Source organism: Geospiza fortis, unplaced genomic scaffold (assembly GCF_000277835.1).
Source record: "Geospiza fortis unplaced genomic scaffold, GeoFor_1.0 scaffold130, whole genome shotgun sequence".
Lineage (NCBI taxonomy): Eukaryota > Metazoa > Chordata > Aves > Passeriformes > Thraupidae > Geospiza > Geospiza fortis.
The window spans coordinates 16039103-16065415 of NW_005054300.1; the positions used below are offsets into that span (position 1 = coordinate 16039103).

At 40.9% G+C, this 26313-nt stretch overlaps 1 protein-coding gene across 1 annotated transcript in view; it reads right to left on the minus strand.

Moving 5' to 3' along the window:
- Positions 1-7832: 7832 nt before the first annotated feature.
- Positions 7833-26313, minus strand: part of ZCCHC24 (zinc finger CCHC-type containing 24) — a 93431-nt gene continuing 74950 nt past the window's right edge. Inside the window, exons 3-4 of the mRNA XM_031061825.1 lie at positions 22848-23012; positions 7833-14282 (exon numbers count right to left, since the gene is read on the minus strand). Coding sequence (XP_030917685.1) covers positions 14169-14282; positions 22848-23012 — 279 coding nt within the window. The 3' untranslated portion in view covers positions 7833-14168. The remainder of the gene's footprint in view (positions 14283-22847; positions 23013-26313) is intronic.

Sequence of the window (26313 nt, forward strand, 5' to 3'; positions counted from 1 at the left end):
GAACATATGCAGCCAGCTGGCCTTTCATCTGTATGCTTAATTGTCCAAAATTATTTCCATGTGATTAATATAAACCCCCAACATTCATGATAGGCCAGGCCACTCCACCATCCAAGTTATGTTTGGCAGGTGCAGGGTCTGTCCCACTGAGAAAGGAATAGTGTGAACACAGCACACTGGGTAGCCCAGACTGCTTCCTAGCTGGGTGTTATCTGCTTGCTCCCTCTCTAGGCTGGGTGTGAGTTAATATTGACTCAGGCACATACAGGACACCAGTGAGGGGCAAAGCTCGTGGCACAGCCAGCCCCATCCTGTTCTGGATGCTGAGCTCTGGCATTGCTTGGCTCTTTGCTGCTCTGCAAATGGAAAACAGCAGCTCAGGTGGTTCTGGTGTGGGAGCTACTGCCATCCCCAGTGATACTCAGTCACACCTCTTCTTTTGGGACCTCCCCTCTGAACCCACAGCAGAGCACTGCAGCTGCAAGAGCTGCTGTGGTCCTGAGGCTGAGGTGAAGGTGCAGGGCCAGGTGAGTCCCAGGACTGCTGCAGGTGGTCTCTGGCACACACTGCGCTGGGGGATGGGACAGCAGAGTGCCCTGCTCATGGGTCACACCACAAGCACCGCAGGTGTTGTCAAGGGATGAACAGCCACAGTGGCTACACCCTCACCCTGCTCCCCCGTGCACCTGTGCTGCAGCTGTAGATGTGCTCTCTGTCTAGCAGGGACTTTAGTGTAGTACCCTGAATGGGGCCCATGCCCCATACAAAATGAGGTGATTTACAAGAGATCTGCTCTTTCCCCCCTTCTACCCTCTGCTTTTTCCTGTCGACAGCAACAACCCTCACCCCTGCCTGGCAGCCACTCCCTCACCAGCCAACTGAATCATCCTGGAGACAGGAGGCTTTTTTGGGTGCTAAATCTTTACAAGGCAAAGACTTAGAGAATACACCCATATGCCCTGACTGGAAACTGGCTCCCACCTCTGCGGAAAAAGCCAGACAGTCTCAATTAGGCATTCGTGGAAAGTGGGGACAAGCTGGGGCTGGAGCCAGAAGCTGTAAAATTTTCCACGTTTGCCAGCACCGATCCTGCAGACCCGTCTGCTCATTCCATCTCGGCCTCCTTCTCGCTAGGCAACAAATGTGCTGAAAGGAGAAATCAGGAGGATCGTTTTCATACCCAGCATTCTCTGGCTGGGATGGTTTTTGCTGTGCCGCAAAACCATTGCACTGTGTAACTTGTCTTCCCTAAAGCTGAGGGGAGCAAAGTGCCCCCCAGCAGTGGTGCTCCACCCCAAAGAGCTGTGCAGTGGCTCCACCAGAACAAGCAAAGAGGCTCCAACCAGGCCATTCCTGGGACAGAAAAATCAGATTCATCCCTGATGGGAAATCCTCCTGGAGCTCTTGCAGTGAGGTTTGACAGAAGGAGATTTGGGAAGATGAAAAGCCAGGATTGGCTGTAACCCAGCTCAATTGGCCATACCTGGGACTAGTAGAGCAAGCATGAACTCAGTTCACAGCCCTTAGAAAGCAGTGCTGTCTGCCTCATTTTTTGGAGAGATTTTTTTGGTTCTCTGCTAAGCCAGTAACTGGGACTGTGTGACAAAGAACAGAAATCACAGTTGTGATTGGAATACAGAGACCTTGATTTGGTTCCTGTAAGGGTAGGGAGTTGGCTGTGGTCACTTACCTGCGTCTGCAGAAAAAGGGAAAGGGGCTTGGAATTTACAGTTCCAGTTGTTTTGGGCACAATCACTTACAACCTGTATCTGTAGGTGAAGGAGCCTCTGATGAAGTTCACCAATTTTATAATCTAAACATACATGTCTCATTCCAGTCACTGAACAGATTTTACCCAGCTGAGCTTTTTAGGAAATTAGTTTGGGGAGTTTTTTTGTTTGTTTGCTTGCTTGTTCTGGGTAACAGAACACAGTGTTGAAGTGAATTAGTAGCAGATTTCTTTTTCCTTTTTCTTTCTTAGATGTCCCCAAAGGCGATTGGTTACATGCTGGAGACTAGACAGTATCTGTGCTAAGAAAAAAGTGCCTTTTTTAACGCTTAAGAAAAGCAGAATATGTGCCAGGGTGAAAGTGAGGCTTATATGCCCATCGCTACCTGCTGTATTGTCTATCTTTACAAAAAGAACCCAGGTGACAAATTTCTCCAACTTATCATATTTAGAAAGCTGAAATCAGCCAGATTTACTGGTAAGGTGTTGAAGGGAAGAATATATTTATGAAGTGCATTAAATTTTATTTTAAAAAAATCTAAGATTTACTTCACACCTACAATCCTTGAGAGAGCAAATCACACACACGTCAGGCTGAATTCCCCCTTTGCTGGGACTGTAAAGCCTTACTTGAGACTCTATTGTTTCTTCTCTTGTGTTAAATTCTTGCAAAGAGGTGCACAGAGTTCAGTGCAGGAAGGAAATCAGGGGAGAAAAAGGTCACTTTCTTCTCTTGGCTACATTTATTTTATAAAAGCCTCCTGATGTATCTTCTTTGGTCTAAATATTTCTGTCTGCCTCAGACTGACATTTCCTCCATGTGTAGAGAGATGGGCAGACATATTTATGGCAGAAAAGCTAAAGCTTTTCTCAATCCAGACATGCACATCTCATGTCTTTCCTGCAGCTCCTGGGTGTGAAGCTGCATCCTTGGAGTAAAAGGCTTAAAATCAGTAGATTGGGAAACATGGGTGCAGGCTGACCAACCTCCTTGTCAGTTCAGGGTGTCCTTGGCTGTGGCTTGCTGCTGGCCAGGAGGGCTGAGCACAGCACGGCTGGAACCTTGTGGGAGCCCAGCACAGCCTGGCTGCCTCCCGTGGTGACACTGTGCATGGCTCAGCCAGAACCTCTAACCTCATTGTTATGAGCTCCATTTACTGGACCTTTTGGATGCTCAGAGGTGATTAAACACCTCCTAGAAATTTTCCTTGGCACAGTAAATTCTTTTGTGACCCCAGAAAACCATATGGTAAGGCCAAGCAAGGGCTAAACCCTGTCCTTGCCACTTGGAGAGCAACAGTGGTGGTGTGGCCCAGCAAAAAGGAGTGCAGAGTATAGATGCATTTAAAATAGCTTTAAACATAGCTAATTAGGAATAGCTTTTTAAAAAATACTGTATGCAAGGAATTTTAAAAAAATTAAACCCAAACAAAAAAAAAAAAATTCTACAGTGGTGCAATATTCTGTCGGAGAGTACAAATTATGATAGTTTTCAATTAGTTTCCTGCCAATTAGCCCAAGTAAGCATGAGGATAGGTGAGTTGTAAGGTCTTCTTTCACAGCATGAATGCTGGAGAGCTGAAGGGTATTTCCCTGGGCATGTCTGCTTGAGGCTTCCCCAGCAGCTGTCAGGTGCCTGCTGGGTGCCACATATTTCCTTACATATGGGGCTGAAGTATGTTTACATTCACATATTGCAGCTCCCAATGTCACACAAAAAAATAATCCTTGGGCCAGACAACAATCAGACTAGCACCTACTCAGATATCCTCTTTCCTACAGCAGTTTAGTGAGGGAAAAGATACGAACCACAGGCAGTCAACCTTCTGTTGGCGTCATCTCTTGCTGCTGGCGGCTTCTGTGCTTTGGGACTTCCTGAGCAGGGTCACAGCTTCGTGGTTAATAACTCTTGCAGAGTTTAATTTTTTTTTTTAATGTGGTTTAGTAGTTGGTTTTGATCTCATTTATTCTTTTGACAGCTAGAATATGCCATGACTATGCATTTCAGTCTGCTGTGTGAAATTTTTGTTTTAATTATATTACCTCAGATGTTTGTATCCAAAATTCCCTTTTTCTAGGAGAGTTGTAGAAGCAATTAATATTTCTTCCCTTATTTGTGTCATTTATTATATATTGTGGGATACTAACACATCTGCCTTTAATGATCTCTTTTCCAGAAGATGGAGGCCCAGTGCATAGATGCCTTTCACAAGGAAATAATTTCTTTCATTTCATTATTCCTGAATTTTTTGATTTCTGTTTTGTCCTTCTAAAGTGATAAGGATTATATAATGATGTTTTCTCTTTCTTTTCATGTTCCTACTTCCAAATCCTCTGTTTGTCTCTTTTTTGAAACTATTATGACTTTGAGTTGAACAATCCAAAATAACACAACACACTTATTCCTGACTATTAGTAGCTAATTTAAAATCTGTTATTCAATATGTGCCATTTGGGCTGTCTTTCACTGAGCATCAGGGACTCAACTGCTACTTGTGTCTGGTTTTGCTTTTGCTACTCTGAATCAGTGCATTACTGTTTACCTCCCAACTTAATAAACCCAGTTTCATTCCTACAAATCCTGGAACATGTTGGTGTGAGTGGTTGTCTTTATTTAACTCAGACACTTCCGCTTCGGTTTAATTAAAGAAATGCAAAAATACTTGTAGCCAAGTATCCAAAGAAGTAACCACACCTTAGTAACTGGGCAAGGTATTAGTTTCTGTGTGTAATTGCTTAGTGTTCACAAATTGTCTAAGACATTCAGAGGCGCCAGCAGGGCATGTTGGAAAGCAATTTTAATTGATCGATTTCAAGGTGTTCTATTCAAGATTCTGTGCAGTGGATTTTACTTGTGTGTGTCCCTTAGTGAAATTTCTACAGCTGCAGAAGCGTTAATTGTGTTGATCTTTCAATTCCTGTGAACATTAAAAGGAGAGTTGTCTCTCCTAGATGTGAACTGAAGTATCCTTTGCCTCCCAGCAGCCTGTGAAGATTCCTGTTGGTCGCACTGATGTCTGTGCTCTTTTTTCCTGTAGCACTGTTGGAGAGGGCTCTTGGGTTTGTGCTGCGGCCCGCACAGCCAGGCAGGAAGCGCTTGCACCTGTGGAGGAGCTGGTGCCCACCCCCATTCCCCTCCATCCCCTTCCCACCCCCCACACAGCTGGCCAGCACAGATGGAGCCCTCAGCAATCGGGGCTGGTAGCCAATATAAGTGAGGCAGAGACAAAGGAGGCCCTTTTCAGGGGCTGTGTGTTTCAACTCTCTCAATTTTGACCTGAGGGTACTCAGCAGAGGTATTTTTTTTTCCTGTGCTAGTGGTATTTATCTATTTATCATTGGTTTATTTGCAAGCAGGGAGTTTTGAGGTCTTGCTTCCTATTACTTCTGCAGTGTTTTCCTGTATTATTCCTTCAAGTTTTGCTGGGTGAAATCAAGTTGGGTATGTCTGGCTCCTTGGAAATCCTTTGAGCTATACCTCCTTATGTTGCCAAACTCTAAGGAAACTTAATGGCAAGCTGGCTAGTGTTAGATTTCCCATACCTGCTGCTTTGATGTGTTCAGAAATGGTCTAAGAGAAAGCTTTCTTATGGTGTTCTGGCATTCGCTTCTCTGGCCTCAGCTGGTGAACAGGAAACTAGAGTGGTGATTAGAAGAAATCTTTGGTTTACATCTTACTCCCCTTAAAATGTACAAAAAGCATTTGGCTATGATTTGCTTCCTTTGTAGGCATGGAGTTTGGTTGGGTAAGCTGGGCATGTAAGGTCCCTTTTTAACTCCTATTAAAAAAAAAAAAGAAAACCTTAATGATGACTGTATTTTTATTTAGCTAAGCTCATGGCATAGAAATAAAGCTTTCAAAGAATGCCCATGGTTACTGCTGCTCCTGGTCTCTTTGGCCCTGGAGCTGTGTGCCTGGGCAATGCTGTACCCAGGGCTGTCTCACAGTGCTCTGCTCTCCCACAGCAGTGCTGGCTGCCTCTGCTACCCTAGGCTGCACGTCAGGGATGCTCCAACACCTCACAACTGCAATTGCCTCTGCTTCAGTCTTGGCCCTTTGGATAAAGACCCCATAAAGGCTGACTGAGGTAGGTGTTTCTCAGCATGTTCATTTGCAAAATGTCTTAAAAAGCTTGCAAAAGAATTGTGAGAGGTATTCATCTAAGTTGTTTGAATGAGGTTTTGCAGTTTTGGTATAATGATCCGTTTTCTGGGTTTGGTTATCTGAAATGTGAGATACAGATGGTGAGGAAGAGCAATTGCATTACTTTCAGTAAAACAAAGGTGCTTGAGGAGCGCTGGTTGTTCCCACACAGGAGTTGACAAATGATCTGTTTCTCTAAGTCCAGAAGGTGAGCACTAGAGTAAAGCAAACCTAAATGTTGCATTCTGTTTTTCAGGATCACAAAACTACATATACTGATCAAGAGTAAGATTTTTATATGTTCCAGTTAAGAGGTTTCTTTAGTTCATAGTGGAAAGACCATTTGACTGTGTTATATGGCAGTGAATATTCCCCTTCCAAGTTGGGATTTTAGGTCTAGTCTGTACTCCTGCTATACAGTGGGAGGATCTGAGGAGAAGCTTCTGGGGTGATGTGACTAACATGAAGAGTAGGAGCCTTGGTGTGCTGTTTAAATGGGTTTTCATTTAAGAATAATGAAACAGCTTTTTATTTTGAAGTATCAGTGTTATATGAAATCCCTGTTAATAAAAGCACTATTATTCTCCTGTAGTGGGAATCATTTGGCCCTTCCATTGCAAGCAGGTTGGTGCATTGTCTCTTGGCCTCATTCGCACAGAGCAGGAAGGGGAAATGCTTCGGCAATGAAAATGATGGAAGAGTTGTTTGTTTTTGTTGATGCCATATCATTTGTGTTCATCTACTTTTGTTTTAAATATAAAAAGGTTATTTCTTTGAGGAATCATAGAAAATGTGGTAATAGGGAGTTAAGACTTTTTGGTTCTACTCAGCATGTTTTCTTGTCTCAGTTGAGTGCTAAATCTGAGGTGTTTGTGGGTTTTTTGGGAAGCCCCAGGTCTTCTGTAAAAAGAAAGATGTATTTCAGTTCTGAGCTTGGCTTTGTGGCTTGTGTTTGCTATGGGAAAGTGCTGTAGCCAAATTTTAAGTGAAGAAGTGAAGTGTGTTTTATTTTTAAAAAAAAAAATTCACCAACAAGTTCTGAATATGTGCTTTCCCTTTCCATGGGGCTCAGCTGGGGATGTCTTTCACCATTTGGTGAAATAGTCGCTGTTTTCGTGGCTGCAGAACTGTACAATTCCTCGTTAACCTCTTCCACCATTGCCTAACAATGCACAAATGCAGACGTGTTTTTGCTCTCTCTCATGTGGGCTGAATGAGGACTCAAATCCAGAAATCAGATTTGCTGTGTGATAGAAATGGTGTCAATGTGGTGAAGATCTCCAAGTGGCTAATACACAGTGTGTTTTTTAGGAATGATCAGGTATAAAAAAATGTGTGTCTAATAAAATTTTTCTGCTTGTTTTAAATGAAGGCAATCTTATGTTAGAGGCAGGATACCTAAAATCCAAAGTTAATTTCTTGACACCCTTATTTTGACTTACAATCACTACAGTATTATCAGTCTTGGGAGAAAAGTACTTGCCACTGAACTTGGCTGGGAGTGTGAGAAGAGCGTTGCTAATACACAACAAGCATTTAGTAGGTCTAGCTCTTGCTAACTTCTTGTGTTTGCAAAGAATGATGAATGTTATTTTTCACTACAGCAACTTTCTGGCACATAAACTTTCCTATCTAACCAAAGGCTACAAGTGTACTTTGATTATAGAAGGTTTTCCTTGAGAAGGAGTAGGCTGTTAAAAACAGGAGCTGGCACCATTAACCCGAGGTGTCCCACTAGCAGTGCAGAGCTGTCACCCTGGTGTGACCAGGCTCCTTGCAGCAGAGGCACTCCCTGCAGTGGAGAAAATCTTCCCATGGTCTGGGTCACGGCTGTGGTAGGGCAGGTCTGCTCCTCAGGCACCAGACTGTGGCTGGCCAGGCCATAGCCAGGAACCCACTGCAGCTGGGAGTAAATTGTCAAAGGAAGGAATGTTCAAGAAAACCATGCCACACTCTTGCTGGTTTTTTTGCAATACTTTAATACAGCATTAAAATGCTAGAATACTAGAGGAAAGCTGTATACTATCCAGCAAATAAGGCACATGTCGGAATGCCATTTTATGGACAATCCACAACAGAGGTTTTACAGTCTTGGTAGCAACACAGTCACCAGATGATCAAGCTGTCATCTTGATTGCTGAAACAGAACTGGTACCTCTGAGGCCTTTGTCCATAGGTTTTGTTTGTTTTAGCTGTACAAGTTTATTAACAGTTACAGAAAAAGAAATTACACAATTTGCCAACTGAATCTGACAAGGTCAGTGGGTACAGTTAAACAAATAATCATTAGGTTAATTTTTTTTAAAGCTGAAGAAATTAATAAAATAGTGTTAGTTTTAGCACTATTACACAATGCAGTGAGTGCTGTACTAAATAACCTTTTAAAGGAAACAAGAATCCAGTATAGGGCTGGGCAGACCTCCCATTTTAGCATTGTAAAATATCAAACTAAAAACTCAATCCTTCATAATATAATCAAACTACATGAAATGTAAAGTGTAAAATGCTTCGAATACGTGCACATGCATATTCTATATTGCTATGAGTTCTAATTAAAATAAATGTAAACCCCTACAATAATCTACTTCAATCCTTTTCTCTTACATCCTTTGATTGATATTATTGCTGTAGATGATACTGCATAGCTGAGCTCACAGTCTGCAAAGAGTTGTGAAAGTCAAGTTAAACAGTGTCCCAACCAACTTTCTTCCCCTCTAGTTATGGGGAAGGAAAGAGCCACCATTTGAAACCCACCTCTTGTGCTTCGGAGTTTCTGAAAGCTGAGTCTCCATGGTGCTTTCAACACCGGTGTGTCTCTCACAAGGCCATAAAGTGACAGTATACTGATATTTGCTCCTCACTTGCTACATGTCTAGTGATAGCTTTTCTAGCACTCGTTCCCCAAATACACATAAATAAACCGTATAAGCATTTTCATATAAGTCTAAGCACTTGAATAATACACTGGTTACTTAATACTGATATTTTCATCCAAGGATAACAAAAACAATATGGCTTAAAGAATTGCAAGGTTTTTTGTCAGAATTATGTACCAACTTTCATATAATATTTTATGTAGACAATATTTCCTTCTTAATGTAGTTCTGTTGCATACTTTATACAGACAAAAGCATTGTAAAAAAAAAGTAAATTATTTCCATAAATATTTTCTTGAGGATACATCCTTAGTTCTGCAAAATACTGCAAAATACTTAAGAAAACTCTTACCTCTGTTAGTATCCTAGTTGAGAGGAAGGCCCTTCTGAAAGCTTCCCAATTGTAAAAACTTTGCCCAAAAAACAAACAATACTTTTTTAAAAAGGCCCTCAAATATATACAAAAAAGTTACTGCAAAGAGTTTCCAGATAACAATTCAGTATTATAAGAAATATTTGTAACCATTCAAAAATTTTAACATCTAAAAAGGTTTCCAAAATACACACATAGTATTAAAAAAAATTGAAAGAAACTCTATGTCAAGTATAACTCAAGATAAATACACATCTGCAAGTAAAACTGTAAAATACTTCATACAGGGGTAAACATTTATATCAATCATTTCTAGCTAGTAACTGCACACGATTGTCCCTTTGAAATTCATCCTAGAAACACAATCCATCATCCCTATATCTAAGATCTCAAACAGACCTCTGAGCACTTGAGCGATATAGCAACCTCAATGGACAGCACTGGTTTTGCAGATAAGAAAGAGATATGGGTGGAAGCCCACTTGGGAGTGGAGTGATATCTGAAAGAATGATTTTTCTATGGGGATAGTTCAATCACATTTTAAAATATGTTGGCAAAGGCAAGTGGAAAATATATGTCTATCTACTTAACTTGAAAAACACATGTTGGTGATTTATTGCTTACTGTTCAGTGGACAACTCTTAGGATCCAGAATAGGACAAAAAAAATCTTCTATGTGACTGCAGGACAAAGACCCCTAGTCTATGGAGTCTGACATTTCCAAAAGCTCTATACTTTTAATGTTTTAAGTAGGTTTTGGGTTTTTTAAAAAATGCTAGAGTGTCACAGGTATACAATCCATGTATAATCTAAATTTCATGTTATATAAAAAGGTAAAATGTAGATAATACTTCTAGGTATAAGGCTTCTTTCAGACATATGTAACTTCACATTTTTAGTTTAAAAACTAAGTCCCATATAATGGGGAACTTCAAAATACACCTATTTCCAGAAAGAATATATACTCTTGTGTATTTATCTGAAATTAAATAGCAACTTTGAGACAAAAATGCCTCAAACTTTGCTTGTGTGGCATCATTTTACATCTGTTGTAGCAGCAGTAGGAACTGGCTAAAATGTGGACCATCCTTTAAACTACTAGGATATTTCTTCATCACCTTTAATGAAGTATTTGTAATAACTTCATTGTAGCCTCATTAGGTTAAAGCAGCTAAAAACCTATGACACACATTTCAAATTCCTCAAACATTTTTCCAGAGGTGTGCCAATGCCAAATTCGATATGAAATGTTATGACCAACTCATGAAACAAATTGTAGGGTGTTTATTTGTTTGATTGGTTTTTGTTGCTGGTTTTAAATAAATAAATAGAAGTTAAAAAAAAAACCTCAAAAAAGGTGAAAATTAAAAAAAAAAAAAGGACAGTATATTGGTGGGCTGTCAACAGCAAGCATCTGAGGTTGAAAATCCAGTTTGCCAAATAAATGCACAGAGCCAAACTGCTCTCAGGTACACCTCTAAAGAATATTCAGTTTAGGGAGGCCTGTATTGATTTAAAACTCTTTTTATTGATGCTCTCTTCACTCCTGCCAATACTGTCTACTAATGCCTTCAACAATTGCTAGCTGATGCTCTTAATGTAGAGCTAGTTAGAGAACATCAGAAAGCAGTCACTAAAATTTTAAAGATAAATCAATTCCTCATTTTCCCCATCAAAAAATCTGCGCCTTTACCTTTTTTTTTTTTTTCTGATTTGGAAGGAGCTGGTTACACCTATGGGTGAATTCCCTTTGTGTGGGGAGGGAGGGAGTAGAAGTAATCTATATTTCGTAATCAATCATCCTTTCTTTCCTTTGAAATGAAAATTCAGAAATGTCCCTTCTGTGCCACTAAATAAAACCCAATGTTCATAAGCTGTTAGACACAATTATGTGGATGTGTTTTTCCAGCCACTCGCACTGCACAGGCTCAGTGTGGAGCGAATGCTCGGGCCCCGAGCTGCGATGCCAGCAGCCAGGCCATGCAGCGGGGGACGAGGAGTCCGAGCTCGGCGCTCCTGCCCTGCCCGGGCCGGCTGCAGGGAGCCGGGTCCAGCCCGCGCAGGGAGCGGTGCCCGCTGCCACCGCACCGCCGGATCTGTGCCTCGCCTTACGCCTAAAACCACGGCAGTGTCACTCCGTGCTTTGCCACACCTTGTGCTCTTCATCTGCTTTCCCCCAGCGCCAGGGCAGGGGGAAATCTGCTCTCCCCTTGTTACAGATATGCTAAGTATCACTGAAATACTTTATATGTCTTCTGCCTAGGAACACATCAATAATATAAATACTGAACTCTCATAAGTATGCTCTCAAGAATTATGCTACACCTATAGGCGTTGTGTTAAAGTAGATCACATGTATTTTTAGTACAATCTAAAAATCCATAAGCTAAAGGCATTGCCTTGCAGTGTTGAATATGGATAAACAATTCTTAATAGGGCACTGTCATGAAAATACCAATGCCTATAATGGTGTCTTTTAGTCAGCTTTTTGTCAGAACCTGCTGGTGTGTGATCTAGTGATGCAGCTATATCAGGAGTTGTGCTATTTTACTGGTTTTAGTGGTTATCATAACATAATTTCAGTACTGAACAAAATGTTTGATAGCAACATCATAGTTTCAGGAGAAAATAAAATAACGTTTTCCCCTATCTTCATCTAAGGGGGTTTTTCTAGATGTTGTTTAGCTAGATGTGAACCATCTAGGTGATTTTTTTTGTTCCTGTACTATTGAGTGCTCAAGAGGAAAAAATAGATCTGGCTTAAAATGCTGCTCTTTCAAAATTACTCATGCTTGAAACAAACTATTGAGATTAATCCTAGAGGTCAAGCTTAGAAAATCCACCCCTAGATTTGCTTGTGTATTTTCTTATTTGTATAGACAGATTAATATCTTTGTTGAAAGAATTTGTCTCTAAGTTAATTTGTGAATCTGTGCAAAAGAATGTGTTTACATTTGAAAATGCTAAAACTGCATATCTTCACTGAGGCAACTGAACTGTTTACTAGTGTTACTTTCAATAATATTATTTTCAGCTATTTTAGTTGGAGTTGCTAACTGGGCAAAAGTAGTTTCCAAGCGATTAATTTAGTTAATTCTATTTTAGCATTACATAGCACTTTTCATCCAGTGATGCCAAAACACTTAAGAGATATTAAGTAAACCTCACAACTCTCCTGTGAGGTAGGTATGCTAGAGTATTATTACCCCCTTTTTGCAGTTGGGGAAACTGAGGTCCAGAAGGATCTTGTGACTTGCCCAAAATCAGGGAGCTATGGGAGAGCTGTGGTCAGAAGCCAGGAGTCAGGATGCTCATCCATTGCTGTGAGCAGCAGGCTGGGTCACTCGGGCTGCCCATAAATAATGGAGTTTGCAAGATACGTACCTGCCACTCCCACCAAACAAGCAGATGCAATTTTGCCCTGCTTATAGCAAAGCAGGGAAATGGGAAGAGTTTGATGCTGCAGCAGATTTGTCAGGAGCTTCATGTTCCCTAGATGAATACTCATGATAAGTTCTCTACTTTCTTTATAAGAGCTTGTCTTGACATACTGGTAACATCCTGCTATCACTTGGCATAAACCCCCAATGTCTTTACATTACAGAGCTAGTCCTCGGAACACATTTAGTTCACATCAAGTTATTTAGGATTTAAAGTGTTTTTCTAAGTATCATTCACACAAATCAATCTCCCTAAAGGAAACTTCATAAAAATGTAAGTTGCTGATGTTAAACCCCTCCCAACTTCATACATTATTCCTCTATTTTTTTAGTGAATGCTACAAATTAATTGCTTGTTGTGTCCTTTTGCCAATGGACTCTCACTACTGTAGACATACAATCAGGATACTGTCTCGAGGTACTTTCAGTTTATATTTGCCAATCCCTGACAAGATGTTCTTTGCAGCAGGCTGTCCCTGTGCAAAGTTCTACCTGAAATGGGACAATGAAATATAATTCCTAAATTTCTCCCCAGGTATGTAGGCCTTCTTCAGGAAGACATAAAGAAAGAGGGTTATATAGAATGTTCTCCATGCCTTAAAACACCCCTAAGGCTAACATGCTTCATATTATAACAAATTTCTATAGTAGAAAACAGGACATAAAAATATTTCCAGAAAGTGGCTTTTAAACTACTATAAATAGTAAGTTTGGCTAATCTTTTAGTTAAGGATATTGGGGTCAGTTTAAAGTATTCTTATCCCCTTATTCATAGTAAATTTAGTGTGCTTGTAAGCCTAAGAACACGTCATGCACGTAGAAGGGGCCATGTCAGTGGGATTATATGACAAGAGAAGGATCTGGTAGTTGCATAAGCAAGCCAATTTTGTCTCCTCCAAAAACCTCTTGGAATCTTATGGCATTCCCTTCCTACCCAACCTGCACCCCTCAAACAATTATTCACTTTTTTTTCTATGTCCTGCAAAAATTATTTTGCCTAAGCCCTGCCCAAGAGATGGTAACAAATAGAAAAAAGTCCAAGAAATCAGCAGCACAAAACTCTTAAGACTTTCTAAAACTGGGAAAGCAGTAATTCCCCTTTTATGCTGTGGCTTGTTTCATCTTCCTTTGTCTTGTCATATAATAATAACAGTGTTTGTGTTGTGGGTGAGTGCTTACAATTAGTGGCCCCACAGTTACTGAACCTCTGCAAAAGCCATACATGTAACAAATATTCCTTGTGAATATTATTCCTTGCCTTTTGAAAAGTACTTCATTTCACCTGGCTGTGATATAGGGTCTCTGTAAACAATCAGCAGAACCTGTAACTGTAGTTCTGTCGTGAACATCATCAGTAACACCTTATGTGTGTACATATATAAATTTACATATATATGTATACAAATCATAGTCCTGTAAATACCTATTGCATGCATGCACATGCACACGAGAAATGTTACATTCTATTAATGGTAAGGCATATTATTAGATAGGCAATATTGGCAATTATTTTAGCTTTAATCTTGGTCTGTTGTGCTGCTGTTGATGGCATGCTGCCAGAGAATCTCTCAGGATGATGGGGACGGGAAGAGGCCACGTTGAAGGTTTATTGCACACGGCGGCAGTAGTAGCCCAAGACTTTGCACTTCTCACACAGATGCTGAGGGTGTTCTTTGCTCTGGTCTGACACATCCAGGCCGTCTGGCTTTTCCAGGGGTCTCTGCAGTGGTGGGAAGGAAATCAGATTAGAGCCAAGGTTTTGTCCTTGGTACTCTTTATCAAGCATGTGAAGTCTACTGTTATGCCGTAACTGAGCTTTCTACTGGTAATTAAAATGGTACCATGTTTCTTTCCTGAAGGTATGGAGTGATTTTTTTCAGCCCTTCATTGGCTCAGAGTGACCTCACAATTTACTGTCATTCTTCATAAAGGTGGTGCTGACTTTGTTGCCGACAAATAACAAAACTAGTGAATTGAGGACTTCATTTATAAAAACCTGTAACAAAAGAGTTCATTTGCTTAGCTCCAGTAACTTAGATGTCCCAAAGGCATTAACACCTAAAGCCTGGGAATCTCATTACCCAGCAATGCAGAGCAGGGATTATCCATGTTAGGACTAGCTTCTACATGGAGAAAACTGTCATAACCATGCACAGATACCACATAGCTAAATGATGCTTTCCCAATAGGTAGTCCCATGGTTTTGAGGCTGAAAGTTTTGAAATAGAGCAGCTGCAAAGCTTTTAATAAAATTTAAAAAAATTCCAAACTTATACAAAAACAAAGCAAAATCCAACATCATGACACAATCCTTTGCACTGAATCTGAGTAATAAATGATGTACTTTTAATAATATTCATGAAATCACAGTGTTGGAGGAAATTAAGCTGATTCATTGTTATTAGGTATTTGTGCTTTCACTTTCCATGGCATGTAAAAGGCCTCTCAGTCATTCTGGAAATAAAATACCCATGTTAAATATTGTGACAAAGTTAAAGGTTTGGGAAGTCTAATAGGTAGGGAAGTGATAGAGATGTGAGGTAGAAGTTAATAAAGTGCACAATTTGCTTGGAAAACACTCCCAAATTCCCTAACTCATAATTGAACTGTTTTCATGAAATGTATCTGAAAGGCTGCTTCATTGCACAGTGCCACGAAGGCAGCAGTTCTTCATGGGACTATGGTAGACACAGCATGTGGTGTGAAATCTGAAAACTAGCCACAAGCTTCTCTCTGTTTTTACAGGGATATTAGACCCTTGCTTATATCTTCAAAATGTGATTCTTGGAGCAGTAGGTGGGTAAATAAAAATTACACCATCTTGGCAATTTACGTTTTAACGCCTTTCTTAATCTTAAAGATTTCTCTTTATCTGTAAGGTCTTAAAGTATACCTGATCATCTAAGATTTCATTTATAAGTTCTTTGTCAAGCCACCTACCTGAAACTCTGTGGATAGGAACAGAGATATTTAAAGCTCTTTTTTTGGCTATGTAATACTGCAAGAACTGCTCATAAATCATGGAGTAGAAGGGTTTCTCTCTCTGAGGAGCTAAAATGACACAAAACATATTCTATCATCTTGAACAAGGGATGTCTGCGAATTCTTGCTTGCTTGCACTAGATTTTAGGTGCAACACTCTTATTATGTTGCACAGCTAGGAAAAACAATATATAGGAATGACTCAGTAGTGATTGTCAATGGTTTGTTTCTGATTCAATGTTTTGAACCATGATATTGTCCTGCACCATGTAGGCCTTGGGGCTAACTTCATTTATATTTCAACTGCAAAGTGGATTTCCTGTGTCAGATGAGGAAGGTAGATGCACTCTTCATCTCTGAATGCTCTGCAACCCTACTGAGCTTTAAATGTTTCATGTCACTATGTTGAGATTTGAGATCAGAACCAGCAATTCTGTTTCTAGGCCGGCAGTCCAAGCACTGGTCCAGATACTGCTTTTGCCACAAGACTGGCCAGTTGAAATAAGTGTGTTTGGTCAGAAAACTGCCTTTCTACCTCATCTACCACTTATTCCACCAACATCTGCCCACAAATATTCTTCAGGAATTTGCATTACATAAATATAAAAAGATGAAGCACAGGTTCTGGAGTCCCAGGGGTTAATTTACACTCTTCAACAGCGAATGAGAGTTTTGAAATGCTACACTTGAAACAGGCTATTTGACTCAGCTCTGATTGCTTCTACATGCTAGCTGTGCTCTGATTAAAGAGAAAAATACAGCAGTTATCATGTTTATTGATATAAGCCAGATTTTTTTTTTTTAATATGCAAGGCCTTGGGAATCATTTTTCCTGGAAATAGTGCAAAGGACATTGGGAATGCCTTGAAGCGCCAAGAGTTTTTGGATGGTTTTCAGAAACAATAGCTCTCCGTAGTTTGCTTTCCCCCAGCGTTGATTGAGCTCAGCTTTTTGGCCTGCAAAGCATTTTGATTTCAGAACTGTTATTGTTACCAGTATGTTACAACATAGGCTGGGGAGAGAGGGGTTACAAATGCAGGAAAGCAGGTTGCCAAGGGCCAGCTGGAAGGCACGAAACTGTGCAGAGGCCAGACTGCATTTCTGGTGAGGTGGTGGAGGGCTGAGGCTTTGAAATTGGTAGTGTGCTTGTGTGGTTTGTGTCTCAAAACCATTTAAACCCAACTTCTGCATGAAATGAAATCCCAGCTTATCTCCATTTGCCATTTTCTCTTCATGGGTTTCTTGTAAAGGCAGAAAAGAACCCTTTAATCACCCTGAGTAGCAAGTGCTTTTGTCCTGCTGCTGTCTGTTACTAATCGAGGAGAACCTAAAAGTAGTAACCTTATACTCTTGGAACCTTTCTTACACCATGCAAAAAGTGTAGGATGTTAGTCACAGAGCTGTGTGTCCATCAGGGCTGGGCAAGTCTCCCCAGCTCTGGTGTGGTGGAAGGAGAGGGCACTGGCACAGGAGTGTGCAGCAGGGGCCTGGCTGTTGCACACTGTGTCAGTTCTGGGGCTGCCTGAGTTCTGCAGGAAACCCCAGTAACTGAGGAGGCTGCAAGAGCCCTGCACTGCTGCTGAGGACTCAGCCATGCACTTGGACAGGGTGTGGAGAAGGGGACAGGCTATTTGGGTGTAACTCTTCCTTAGAAGGCAGTGAAATGGGACTTGTAGAACAACAGTAAATCTTGCTATGTTCCTCAGGGGAGAGGTATCCTTTTTTTCCATTAAATGGAGAGTTTAACTGTAAAAGTTAAGTTTTGTTGGTTTGTTTGTTTGTTTTTTTTAATGCAAGCATCCACAGTTGTATTCTTCCGGACTTCACTTTTGTGCATCTTTGTTCAATTTTCTCCTGGTAGTTGCAGGGTGGAAATAATCACGTGCAGCTCCACCAGGAAAGCATTTGGTGGTGGTGAATAAAGATATTGCCGCAGGGGAATGAAGCTGACAGAAATTCAAATTTATGTATCAATTCCTGACCTGCAAATTAACTTTTGACTATGAGTTATTGCTGTTCCAGTCTAGATGTACTGCATGACCTGTGCATTCCCCAACAGTCAGCTGAAACCCCAAAGCTCTCAAACAAAAAACTCACCCTTATGAAGAGTTAGATGTTAAAGAAAGCATCACTAGGACATCTTGAGGGAAATGGCTTCCACTAAGGTGTAGAATGGAATAATGTGCCTGCTTCTGTTTGTATTTTCTGCTGTGGAATGGAACAATTTAATTGCACCACTGATGGATAGAGGATCACATCAGAATTCAAATGAGAGAAAACACTTAAATAATTTTCTGGACTCATTTACATGAAAACTTAATGCAGCAAATGAGATGATTAAATGTCATATTAGGAGTGTGAGTAGAAAGATTCTGCAGCTATTGCTGGCAGGATAATTGTTAGGCTAACAGTCTTAAGGAGCCATGCTTCCCTCAAGAAACACATGCTATTGTGAATTTGTAAATTTTTAGTCCAATAAAAAAAAAATTGGGCACTGGGGAAGAAAAGATTAAATGTAATGTCCATTCTTGAGCAGCAGCGCCTCTGCTTTTCTGTCTGCCTGGGGGAAGAGGGACATGACCAAGGCCCTGGGCTGTCACTGTGAATCCAAGAGACAGTGATAAGAAGGCAGCAGATCAGAGGCAGGATGCTTAAAGAGAGCCAGCAGGCTCTGTCAGCAGCATGCTTCTGGGACAGGCCAGCTAGGAATCTATGATAACAGCATGAGGGAAATGGTGAAAATCTCTTTTTTAAGAGTTCAGAAAAGCAGCAGTCTGAGGTAAAGTGTATTCCCATAGCTGGAGTACACAAGCGTGGGCATGCTGGCGAGGGTTTATTGAATCTAAAGAGTCAAAAGATCATACTTGTAGGCTTCAAACTGCTGAGAACTTTATTGGGCTTGAGTGATCATACCCACCCCTCCCCATACTGAGGGAAGCAAGGTGGCTGTGGTTGCACTCAGATATGGGAATTATGATGAGACCACTGAATTGCCCGTGAAAGTAATAACTTGAGTATCATGAGGTATGTATTTACATACCAAATTATTTCCAGTCCAACAGTAAATTCCTGACAGCTGGAAGAAAATAGTGTCCAAGAGGACAAGTCAGTCACCAGATGGCTGGTTCTGCACCAGTGCAACAGCTGTCTTCACAAACAGCACTGGCCTCAGCCACAAAGTCGGAGAAGAAGCCTTGATAAGAGGCCAGCCAGGAAATAACCACGGGCGCAGATGTTGCTGCTATAGTGGGCAGGGGAAGAAAATGAGAATTCAGAGCTTGGCATCTGGACTGTTACACTGCCAAGAATGCTGGTGAATGACTATAAGGACTGGCTCTGTTGCTGAAGCAGTGTAAGAAGGAGCATAAACAACCACAAAATCCAAATTCCTTGGAAGAACAGAAGAGGTTTAAGTCTTGTCTGAGATTCCTGTTTATGTTTAGAGTAGCTAAAGTAACTACCTGGGAAACAGCTTTTGAAATTGCCATAGAGCAAATTTGTCTGGGTAGTTCTTTAGCTTCCAGTAAGGCTTGAGCTCAATGGGCCTATGGTTTTTGCCCCGTGTTCTGTGCATTCCTGTAAGCACTCCCATGGGAAGGTTTGTCACTTGAGGGAGTGGTGAAGATGCAGAAGGAGGAACACAGTGGAATAATTTAGCAAAGCTTGCTTGAGGAGCAGTTTTGCAGCTCAGGTGTGACAATCACCTGATTCCCTACCTGGTGGATGAGTTGGGGAATGAATGGCAGCAGCCCTCCTGTCAGGCCCTTGTGTTACTTGTTGGAATACATGCTCCACCATCTCTTTTAAATACAGAGATTTACAGCTGTATTTATAGAGCACTCTAAAGTATATACACAGCTGTAAAAGTGCTGAGAAGACTTTTCCTGCCCCAGAGAGATTAAAAGCTCATTCTCGCAGCTAGGCCATGTGGACTAAGAGCATAGGGCTGAATTGAGACATTCCTTGTGGGGAACTGGCCCAGGATAGTTTCCTGGAGTGAATGAGCCTCCAGGAACAATGAGCAGGTGGCAGGAAAGTGTGGCTACTCTCCTCTCCAGGGACTTATTAATGAAAGGTATGCATAGGAAATCAAGATTTGAGCATAGCTGCACAAGCCATTCACAGAGCCAACATATGTGCTTGAATGGCTACCCCAGAGCTATCCAGAATGGAGATTATTATGTTCAGTACTCTGATATTATTGCCTGAGCCAGTTACATGGGAGTACTTCAGCACCAAACCATTCTTTGTGAGACATGGACAAACCTTACAGTACTGGGAAGTCCATGGATTTGGAAAAGTGGCTGGGGAAGATGAAATACAGCTATGGAAATGAGGATGGGAGAAAAGGGCAAGCCTGGCAACTGAGAAGAAACTCCTAATTCATTGCAATAAATATTGAGCAATCCTGAAATAAGGTTTTCAAATTTTTGTCCTAAATTGGGCACATGCATCCTACTTTTCTACAGTGACACAGCAAGGCTTGGTGGCCCATGTGGTTGGATTTCAGCTATTTAATGGGATCTGAAAGGTTTGATCTGTTTGGTGACAAACTGGGAGAATGCAGAGATAGCCACTAGGCCATACAAGAGGCTGGGGAAGAATCCTCAGAGGTGACTGTTTTGTCTTATCTATACACACACACCTTCCTGTGTCTGCCACTGCCTGGGACCAGGTGTGGAACAGGGGGCATTGATTTGACCTGGTGTGAGTTTTCCTGATGAATACACTGAATGGAAACTTTGTAACATGTGCCCTCACCAGGGAACTGTGGTCCCTGACTGTTTTAGATATGGGCTGAGATGTTTACAGTTTTTATAGTTTTGGAAGCTCTTGTAACTTGACAAAAGGTTACTTCATGTTGAGGGACCAGCAGTGATTTTCATCTGCTGATAAAGTGACCGTTATTTTTTCAAATAATGTTCCAAGATATGTTTTTTTTTTTGTTAGGCTACAATTATATGTTTACAAAGTGGTAGGGCAAAGAGTAAGAATAGGAGATGATGAATTCCAGCTCATTGCTGAAGAGAAATATTGACAAGATGTCTTGAAAGGAGAAATAATTTATTTCACTAGAAGTAAATACTGTCTGATCTTGAAAGGAGGTCAGACTTCTACAGTTCATCTGGTTTTTGTTAAGCTGAAGAAAAAACTCAATTTATTGATTATTTGTACAATGATCAATCACATCACATATTGTGACTGCTGTTTTGTAGTGTCTGTCTGCTGTTTTGTTTAACTGCAACACTTTATTTTTTTCAAATGGAGTTAAAATGACACAAGGGACTCATGGTCATTTGAATAGGGGGAGGCAAGATATTTTCTCAGGTGAATTATTTAAGTTGGAAAGCCTGTCCAGTGGAAGATTCAGATGAGAATGCAAATACTCTGATCCCATATAATAAATGCAGAAGGCACACATAATTAACTGGGGATATCCACTGAGAGGGAAGTGAGAGCTTAAAAACCTCTAGAAATGCATAGGAAATCAAACATGAATGAGGCCTCTGCTATGGTAGATACCAACAAGATAATCAAAATCTAAAGAATAGGAAACATATCTAGAAAATGTTAAGGCAGTGTAGCAGTGCTATTTTAAAAAACATAATAAAACAATATTAAGTGAGCAAGATTTTTTTGTGCTTTAATTCTCAAACTAGAAATATTGAAATCTAATGAAATCGTTCACTGTGCTTTTACAAAATACAGTTTTTGGTATAAGAGTACCAGTGACTAGGTATAATATATTTTCCAAAATGGGGCAAAATAGCTCCCCACTGATAAATATTGATAAATGTTTAGAGAGCCTGGTGTGGCACTGGATGCATGTCCAAACACCATGTATGGGATAGCAGACAGGAAGCTGTGCCAAGCAGCAGCACACACCTCCTGCAGCCTGGCAGCTCTCTGCTGCTGCTGGCTCTTGCATGAATTGATGCTGCTCCCTTCACTGCCTGCTGTTGTGGTTAATCAGAAGCAGCACAGGGCACTTCTGGAAGAATGAAAAGGACTAGAAAGGATGACAATGGTAAAACTGAGAAATAGAAGCAGATGGAGGTGAGGCAGTGAGGACATAGAATCTTTTGGCTTGATGTTCAAAGTTCACATTTTGGTGAAGAGCACTAGTGACTGGTTACAAGTTATTTATATTGGGAAGCCTAGCTGAAATGCACTCTTGTCTTGAAAATCTCAGGTAACTGCAATACCTGCTTCTGGGACATGAGCACATGGATAGACAAGTGCTCTTCCGCATCCATGAGTTATGGTGTCCTTAGGGAATAGCATGGAGACAGTGATGGGGTTGACTGTGGAGAGCTGCACTGCACATGCTGTGATGGTTCCCCAGAAAAGTGCATTGTATGTGGCTTGGTGGCATGCACAGCTTATGGAAGCACTACAGATTGCAATCCTCCCACAGTGTGTGTCTGACTTTGGTACTGCTGTGCACACTGGTTTTCTCCAACCCTGCCACGAGGGGCAGCTCTGCACAGTGGACTACATGCAAAACTTTACTACAAAAATGTACACTTCTAAGTCTATAGTGCCTCTGGTACAGTGTGGATGGGATACCTCTTGAATGATTTCTTGACCCTTTGAACATCAACATAAATTATGGAAAGAATTTTGAAGAACAAGATAAATATTTATAAACTTGTGCTATAAATGGTCTTGTGTATCAATGGTCCTGTAATTTCTCTCACCCTCAAGACCATACTTCCATGCATGTAGTAAGTGACTTAGCCTGGATTTTGGATTTTTTAGATTAAGAACAAGAGGCATTGGAAGCTCTGAGATTGTTATGTTAAATTAGTGTCATTAGCCAATGAGTTTTGTAGGCAAGAGTCATCTTAATATTGTTCTCCTTTATCACTACTCTTTGTAAGTAGAGATAGCCCCTTGAGAAAATCCAACAAGTGAAAAAAGCAGTACACATGCTGAAACTAGTGGAATGAAACAATAAATTGGTGTAAATATGAAGAGAATCAGAAGAACTAGAAGGCCAATTGCAATTGCTTAACTTTTTTTACTCTTAAGATTAAAAAGCCCCACAGTCTCTTTCTATAAGAAAGGCAGGTAAAGATTTTGGGTTTGAGGTATTTGTACTGAAAAAAAGAACATTCAAATTTTGCAGCTCTGATGACACCTGTTCTGATTTCCAGGACTGAGACAGCTCATCTGGGAAACATTCTCTGTAGTGTGTTGCAGTCCATGTCAAGTTTTTTTTAAGTCTTACCCATGCTTTACAAAGTCAACAGCATTCCTAGCTCCAAGCCTGTTGCCATCGGGTCTGCATTTCTCCTACCTGTTTGTGAGGATAAACATTAATGTGGCACTTGATACATTCTTGTCCCATGTTAGCCCAGGAGTTTCCACTCATCCATTTTCTCTTGCATTTGGGGCACTTATATTCACCAAAGCAGCGTTTCTTGCCCTGGTATGGTGTCAGGCCTTCTCCTTTTGGACGAGCCTACAAAACAAAGGGAAGCAGCAATGAATGACTGAAAATGGGTGGGTGTGTGTAGTAGAAAAATAAACATTTCTTAATTAGGAAATTTTGGGCAGAAGATACTGGAGGCAAGTATGAAGGACATGTCACTTTAATGAAGAGTTCATATGTTGAGTTCTGAGAGTGGTTTCTGTAAGAAGTATTCAAAAGTTCAAGAAAACATAATACTTTTTAGTGACACCAAGTGTTTAGAAATATACTCTTTCACTTTTTAAATAAATACTTTTGATATTAGTTTCATTATGATAAAATTATCTCTATTGAGTATATATCACTAGCAATATATATATCATCAGGAGGAGTAGCTCATTAGTAATAAAGGACTACTTTTTAACTAGAAATTCCAGTTTAGAAATCTAGTCTATTTTCCACTAAAAACCTGTAGTTAAGAAGACTTTTAATAGTTCTACTTTTCACAGCCTATATGTTATCATATGGGAGTGCACAAACTGGGATTGAGTATGAAGGAAAAACATTCTGACTAGTGGAAGTAATAACTTTTATTAACTTTATCTGATTTCTGGCTCTTGGTAAATGGTTTCACTATTTCTGCCTTTTGAAGGAAACAGGAAAGGATTCTCAAATGGTGTGTTGTGATGTCTGAATGTTTAATGTCCCTTAAAGAAAGCCTTTTTATCTAGGGAAGCCGGTTGAGTTGACAATGACCGTATGCAAATACCAGGTTTATTTTTGTACGTGCATTCAGTCACTAAAACTGTGTGTTGTGCTTAACAAAATATGGTGAGGGATGTGAAGACGAGGGTGTTGCATCCAGCTGTGCTAGGATGCTGTAAAGATGAGGCTGTTTTCCCAGAGTCCCTAGCAGATGTTGAAACACTGTCCATGTCACAAAATAGTCCATGTCACGGTGTTTAGTTTGTTGCTGCCTAGAGGGAGATACTTTGCCTGTATAGTGGCAGTGTACTGTGATCACCTATCAAAGGGTTCTTTGTCACTTACTTACATGTCAGGCCTAAGCAGATTTTCTTTTTTAAGGCTTCCAGATAAAGTTTACAAAAGTGAAATGAGCCATCATGCTGGGAAGGCATTTGTTTTTGTTTTGGGAGTTTGCATGATTTCTCAGTACGTAAGTCCAAATTGCTTTCTATGAGAAAACACGGGTTGCACAAGCAGGTGGTTGGCAGAAGACCTGAGCTTGGCAGGAGCTCTGAGACTCAGGCTCCAGTGGCTGATGGAGATGGTGAACACTGTGTTACCTCCTGGGTCATATGTGGGAGCAAGAAGGGAAAGGAACATTGAGTGCGCTCTCCCCCGCATGCTGTGGGTGGAAGAGCAGGGGACACCAAACCTACTTCAGCCTTTTTTTTTCTTCCTGTAGTGTCAGTAAACAACATTCTCTGTTTTTTAAAGTTTATTCCTCAGCATAGCAATATTTTTTAGAAGATTGGATCAGTAGCAACCTCCATTACAAACAGGCAAACTTCTATAGTAATTTGCTTCTGACAAGCCACTGTAAATATTCTGGCTGACAACAAAGATAAAGCTGACCAGGGCACACATATTTACAGTAGTATAGCACAGAAGAAAAAATAGTGCATTGATATAGTGAGAAACATTCAGACTTCCACAACTAAGTGAGTGCTGGCAGACACTCAGAGTGCAGCTCTCCAGCCCATGGTGTCCCTTGATAAGAATGAGAGATTGCAACTAAATGTAGTGCAGGAAAATGTCAATTTATGGAGACATCCTTATTCTGGATACTTAATTTGGTTCTGCCTCTGAGGAGCTCATAGCACAACTCAGTATAAGAAGCCACATGCTCTCTTCATTTAGAAATTCTTATGGAACTGAACAGAAACCCTGAGTCCAGAGAGTTCCTGTGTTTAGAGACCTGTCCTCTCCTCCTGAGGCATCACAGATTGCTTTATTTGCAGTTTCTATGCAAGGCGGGTGGGGGGGGTGGGTATTGAATTGAAGACACATTATTTTTGATTCTCTGATTGAGTCACCCTCTATGTAAACTCCTCCAGCAGCCAGACTTGAAAATGCAGCTCAGTGCCCCTACCAAGGAGCGGTCCTTTCAGAAAATGTGCAGTTCACAGGATTCATTATTTCCAAAAGAAATAGCACTGACTTTGGAGACAGAGTGCATCTTGGAAGTCTTGTAAATGTTTACAAAGAGTATTTTAACATAACACTCCCACAGCAATATGCTATGTCAGTCATAAAGAGTATTTAAACATCAGACTCCCACAGCAATATGCTGTGCCAGCTGCAATTCCCAGATGGGAAACTTTCAGAGACAGCCACTTGGGCGGACCAGTGACTGTGGGTTTGTCCAGGTCACGTTTGTGACTTCAGAGACACCAGTGCCCTGAAACACTCTGCCCTCACAAATGCACAGGGAGCACTGAAGATACTGATCTGTGGAGTCCTCTGTGTGTACAGCTAGGCATCAGAAATGGAGGCTTTCCAGATTAAAAGCTACTTCTAAAATCTGGCTTCTCCAACTTTCTTGGTAAATCGGAAGCAGAACCAGGAAAAGAATGTAGGAGGCCTGACTCTGTTGGTTATTTCCTGTTATAATTGCTAGACTAAACTTTTGATTTATTTTTATTTTAACTTTTTGACTGTCACAGCTCCCTCCTCAGTCAGTGACTCTAATTAGTTTGTTGGCAAAGTTACAACATTCTCTGTAGGTGTTTTGCTGTTCTGCTTTATGGATGTTTACATGTTGCCCTAATAGATATTATTTTCCTTCCCATATCTTCAGTTTCCCAAGCTGTGCCCCATAGGGAATTTAGACTTACAAACAAGCAAGCTCATTTTCTCTAGTGGGAAACATCATTAGGAACCACTGACAGCAGTGAAGGCAACCCTCCAACTCCCTCCACCCTGCAGAACCAAGCAAAACAGGTATTTGACAGTATTTGGTAGAAGGCAAAATCTGAGTGAGGTACACTAATGGCCTGGGAGATCTGAGGCTGGATATGCTGGTTTGTTTGTTGTTGGGGTTTTTTGTAGCTGTTGGGTTAGGGGTTTTTTTTGTTGTTGTTGTTTTTTGGTTTTCGTTGTTTTTTTTTAATTTAAAGTGTCTGGCTCCAGCAGGAGCACAGCTGAATTGCATAAACATTTCCAAGAAACAGCCTGCTCCTTGGCACAGAAGCAGCCAGCCCTGCCCACAGGGTGCTCGAGCACCCAGTCACTCTGCAACTGAGGTATCTCAGTGCTCATTCAGCTGGAGGGCAAGAACTATTTTCACCAGAGGTTTTTCCTTAACTAAATGCCAAAAGAGAGCAAG